Genomic DNA, 5,215 nt, shown 5'->3' with positions numbered 1-5,215 from the left:
TAAAGAATATTATTATTATTATTATTATATTTACCAATATAATTGAGGATAACCATCCACGATACGATTAGGGTATATAAAATCCTCATCTTTCCAAATTAGATGAGAAACTGATTAATTTACCGCGAATAAAAAAATTTACTAAGCAATGTAACTATCTAAAATCTTCCTGCTTTATTGTATTCTAAAATCTATACTCTAGTTGTTGTCTTTTAAATTAAACACATCATGCTTGTATGCTTCTCAGACATTTACAGTTGATAAGAGCCCGTGTCAAGGCAAAACTATTGTTCATGCAGAAATAAATACTATTCCAGATTTCATAAAAGTATATATTTTAAATTACTCAAACATGTGATGTTGCCCTAAACTAAGATAACAAATTAAAAAAATTATGTATCATAATTAGCTTTTTCGTCGTAAGCAAGGATTTGGTATTCAACAAACATCGCTTGATGGGGATTCCTTCCCCTGTTTTTAAAGAAAAAATAAAGTTTGGGGCAACCGGAAGCAGGATACCTTGGAAGCCTTATTCAGTTTCGGAATCTAAACACTTTTTACTTTAAATAATTTTTCCTAAGAGTGAGGGAAGAGAATTAACTGCTTCCAAACATTTTGTGACCATTTTTTATCGCATTATTTTCTTATTTTTCTCCATAATGTATCATCGAAGTAAAACATCAACTACAGTGATTTGGACCCTTCTAATTATATTATCATATTTCACAATGTGCGATCGCGTAAACAATCAACAATAGAACTACAAATACAATCACGAGATTAAACAATTAAAGTACGTTAGTACGTCAGAGTTATTTTCTTATTACATACATCATACTTTGACAATGACAGGTACCCATAAAGCTTGCATGCGATAAGATTTGACAGAACTGTTTCTTTTTGTTTTAGTTTTAAAAATAGGCTGCCCTACTGCCAGTAATTCGGTGGAGTATAATCATCCGGATATATCAGCAAGCATATATTCTGATCCACCAATGAGTTTGTTGAACCGATTATTTAGCGGATCATTACGCAATATTGGTACAGTGACATTGGCAGTGTTGCCATCTACGCGTATTTTGACTCTTTCATAGATATTTGGATGATCTGCTCTAGGAGCCAAGAATGGATGCAATTTATATTCTATTTCTACGCCAGTGACGTATCTTTGGCCCATTTCATTGCTTATTTCGACAAAGTATAATCTTGGTGGTAATCGGTCAACTGCACCTGGAGGTTCGAAACGTTCGCAAAAATGTACGTGAACTTGTAAGGGAAGAGGATGAATTGCACCAGGCTTAGTTGTCCTAGCTAATTCTGTAAAAAGAAGGTATAAGTCGGAATCTTATTATTGTGTAATTGATTATTCTAATTTAGCAAAAAGAAAGCACAGTCAAACTCGGATATAACGCCTTCGGATATATCCCTTCCAAGAATTGACGCCGCGTCGCAGGCAGGAGTAAAAGGAGCTGCGGGGAGTGTGCGTCGGTCACACAGGCGTGAACAAACAAAAGTGTTTTCATCCGAAACTGCACTCTATCTGGTGTGCTCTCCACCTCCTCCAGTCACAAAACTGACGCTATTTTCGAGTTTGACTGTATAGGTTGGAAGTTCCTTATTCGTTAGAAGTTAGGGGATTAAAATAGGAAACAATCTAATGATAATTCGGCAACCGTCCTCAAGTAAAGTCAGCGAGCTTAGAAATTCGTAGATCATCTGAGAGTCCGATAGTTTTTTTTCTTCTCTAAATTGGATCTTTCTCTAAAACTGGAAGCAACTTAGCCATTTAGACCGTGAGACGGGTGGCCATAGATCACGATCTAATCACCAACGGCAGCGTCTTGATACCTGTCCTCCTTTTGCTTCTTTCTGCGAGAGATTTTGTAGTTGACCGGAGCCGACAATTTGATCAGGAATATAGTTCGTTTCTTGAAGTCTCGAATAACTATGATAGACATCGAGTGGGCAACGGAAACTAAAGTCCGAAAATCGTAGCTCCAGCAAATTTGTGACTGCAATTCTTGGATAATCAAATATATCTTCCTCTGAAAGTTCAGAAGAAAAGGATTGCTGCCGACATTGTGAGAACGAAAAAGATGGTATTAAAGAACTCTTAGGGCTCAATTATGTCTGTGGAGATACGCTCTTCTCGAGTAAGTGAGACACCCGGAATATACAAGAATTGGAGAGAAACGATAGGGACTTTATGACAAATTTGGCGTAACGGGATGCACTAGTAATGTTGGAGAAGTGGCTAGATAAAAAGGCATGGAAAAGAGTAAGATAAAGGTTACCAAGAGGTTACAAAAGGTAAGTTCGAAATGCAAAGAGGAAGAATACAGAAGGCAGAGTAATGGGAGGATTGGTGATGGAAGTAAGTTTAACAGTTTTCAACAGTTTAGGATAATAAAGAGATAAAAGAACTGTTCGAATATGTGGAAAGCTGAATAAACATATCTTTATTTATTCATTAGTAGAATATAATCATAGTATTTATTTCATAAAAAAGGAATAACTTGTCCTACGACCGATTACAATATGTATATAACTTTATATTGACCAGGCCGACGATGTCGGCTGAGCTCACCTTTATTTAATATATTAATCTTAGATTTGGAACAAGAATTTAAGGGAAGGGGATAAAGAGGTCATGTAAATCTTTAGGGGACACATTATGAATAAATAAAAATTTTGAAAATATTTTTTAATGTTAAGAAAACGGTTGATTTTTAAACTATTAACATTAGAAACATTATTTTTTTAAATTGTAATGTGCTGCAAACACCACATTCTTATGTTTTATTAGTATTCAAAAACGAGTTCTTCAAAAAGTGTAAGATATCTGCTGACATGAATAGGGGAAATTTAATCCTAAAACATCTAGACAATATTTGTCTTAATTTTGAAATACACAGTTGGGTTCGTAGAAAATTACTCCATGTAGACTAAATCGCAAAAATTCAGATTTGCGTAGAGTTTAAAGAATATCGACTAAAAGTTATATACAGATATATTATTATATTTACCAATAGAATTAAGGATAATTTTCAAGGAAACGACCAGACTGTAGCTAATCCTCATATTTCAAAGTTAGAGGAGAAATTGATCAATGTATTGCGTATAAAAAAATTGGCTATGAAATGTAACGGTCTCAAATCTTCGTGCCTTATTAAATTATAAAATCTATACTACAGTCGTTATCTCTTAAATTAAAGGCATCATGCTTATCTGCTTCTAAGGTGTTGACATTTGATAAGAGTCAGTTTAAAAAAAAATTTTAGGTCATGTAGGGATATATACCATTCTAGATTTATATATTGTGAATGAATTAACTGGAATGATATGTACATAAGACAGAACAACCAATCTAAATTATACAGGGTGGACACGCTGGGGCTTACATACATGAAGAATCAAATGCTACCCGAATTGCACAGTAGCAAGGGAGAAGCCATTATACAGGGGTATTTTCATATTTCGCGCCTTCAAAGTTGCATTTGAATCGGCCATTCGGTCAAGTCCATGTATCTTCGGATCAAGTTTATTATATTTTCCATGGTTGCATTCGAAACTTCAAATGGATGCACGTATCAAAACAAAATAGGTTATGTCACATAGTAATTACAAATAATGAAAGTGTTTAATTAATCATGAAATGAGACATGTGAACTGAGAAGTAAACGTCAATTTTTTCTGTGCCAATCACATTATGGAATGTCTGCTGAGTGTATCTTCGAAATTGCTTTCTCTGGATATGATTTGCAAACTGGCATTTGATCAGACCCTAAAATTACTTCTGAGTCAATTTAATGGTATAGATGTATCAGAAGGATATCTTGAGGCAATTTATTTTGCCTCAATTTTAATTAATAAAGTTTTTAGCAATTTTATTATTTTAGACAAAGTTTTCTCTAGACGTCATCCCAAAATTTGATTTGATCAACCACTAAAATAAATCAAAGACTCGTTGGTGATAGGATTGGATCAATAATAAATCTAGAAGTGAAATTTTAAGGAGGAATTTTCATTCCAATTTCGTTTTTAAATTATTCCATTCTCGAAATTGCTATTTCTGGATCTGATTTCCCAACTGGCATTTGATCAGAATGAAAATTTCTCCTTAAAATTTTACTTCTAGATTTATTACTGACACAATCCTATCACCAACGAGTCTTTGATTTATTTTAGTAGTTGATCAAATCAAATTTTGGGATGACGTCTAGAGAAACATTTTTTAAAATAATAAAATTGCTAAAAACTTTATTAATTAAAATTTGGGCAAATTAAATTGCCTCAAGATATCTTTCTGATACATCTATACCATTAAATTGACTCAGAAGTAATTTTCGGGTATGATCAAATGCCAGTTTGCAAATCATATCCAGAGAAAGCAATTTCGAAAATACAATAATTCAAAGAAAAAGTTGGTTCAGGGAAAACATTTTCTAAAATAAAAATTATACATAAAAAGTTTCTTAATTAAAATTCGGGCAAGTTAATTTGCTTCGAGATATCTTTTTGATATGCCCATACCATTCAAATGAGTCAGATAATTAATTTTAGGCTGATCAATCTCTAGTCTTGGGATAGGTCCAGAGATAACGATTTTTCAACAATTTTGATTAAAATGCACCAATTCTATCTGCATTTCCTGATGTGTATTTCTCCTAGGATCGATCTGTGTAAAAAACAATGATAATCCGATCTGTCATTATTTCGAGGTTATGTTCAGATTCACCTGTTTGCCCTAATTGCTGTAAGTAAATGTAGGCAATGTCAATGTAAAGTTTACGCATGTATTATTTCATGAACTCTATTTAAAACATGTCCTGTCTATTCATAACATACCTGTTTTTATGCCATTAATAAGCGGTAAACAAAATTCACTCTTCGCCTACTGGAAGCGCAGCATATTATTACTATTTTATAGTATTTGTCACTCAGCAGACTTTCCATAATGTTAATGGCACCGAAGGAAATTGACGTTTACTTCTCAGTTCACATGCCTCATTTCATTATTAATTAAACACTTTTATTATTTGTAATTACTATGTAACATAACCTATATTGTTTTGATATTCGTATCAATTTGAAGTTTCAAACACAACCATGAAAACTATGATAAACTTGATCCGAAGATGCACGGACTTGATCGAATGGCCGATCCGAATGCAACTTTAAAGGCGCGAAATATGAAAATACCCCTGTATAATGG

General features: G+C 33.3%; 1 protein-coding gene across 1 annotated transcript in view; it reads right to left on the bottom strand.

Moving 5' to 3' along the window:
* Positions 1–504: 504 nt before the first annotated feature.
* Positions 505–5,215, bottom strand: part of LOC117167256 — a 16,515-nt gene continuing 11,804 nt past the window's right edge. The window contains exon 4 of the mRNA XM_033352062.1: positions 505–1,317. Coding sequence (XP_033207953.1) covers positions 956–1,317 — 362 coding nt within the window. The 3' untranslated portion in view covers positions 505–955. The remainder of the gene's footprint in view (positions 1,318–5,215) is intronic.

This window comes from Belonocnema kinseyi, chromosome 2, assembly GCF_010883055.1.
Source record: "Belonocnema kinseyi isolate 2016_QV_RU_SX_M_011 chromosome 2, B_treatae_v1, whole genome shotgun sequence".
In the NCBI taxonomy this organism is placed as follows: Eukaryota; Metazoa; Arthropoda; class Insecta; order Hymenoptera; family Cynipidae; genus Belonocnema; species Belonocnema kinseyi.
Note: the sequence above shows the minus strand (reverse complement) of the source record. Positions and strands in the feature narration are given on the sequence as shown.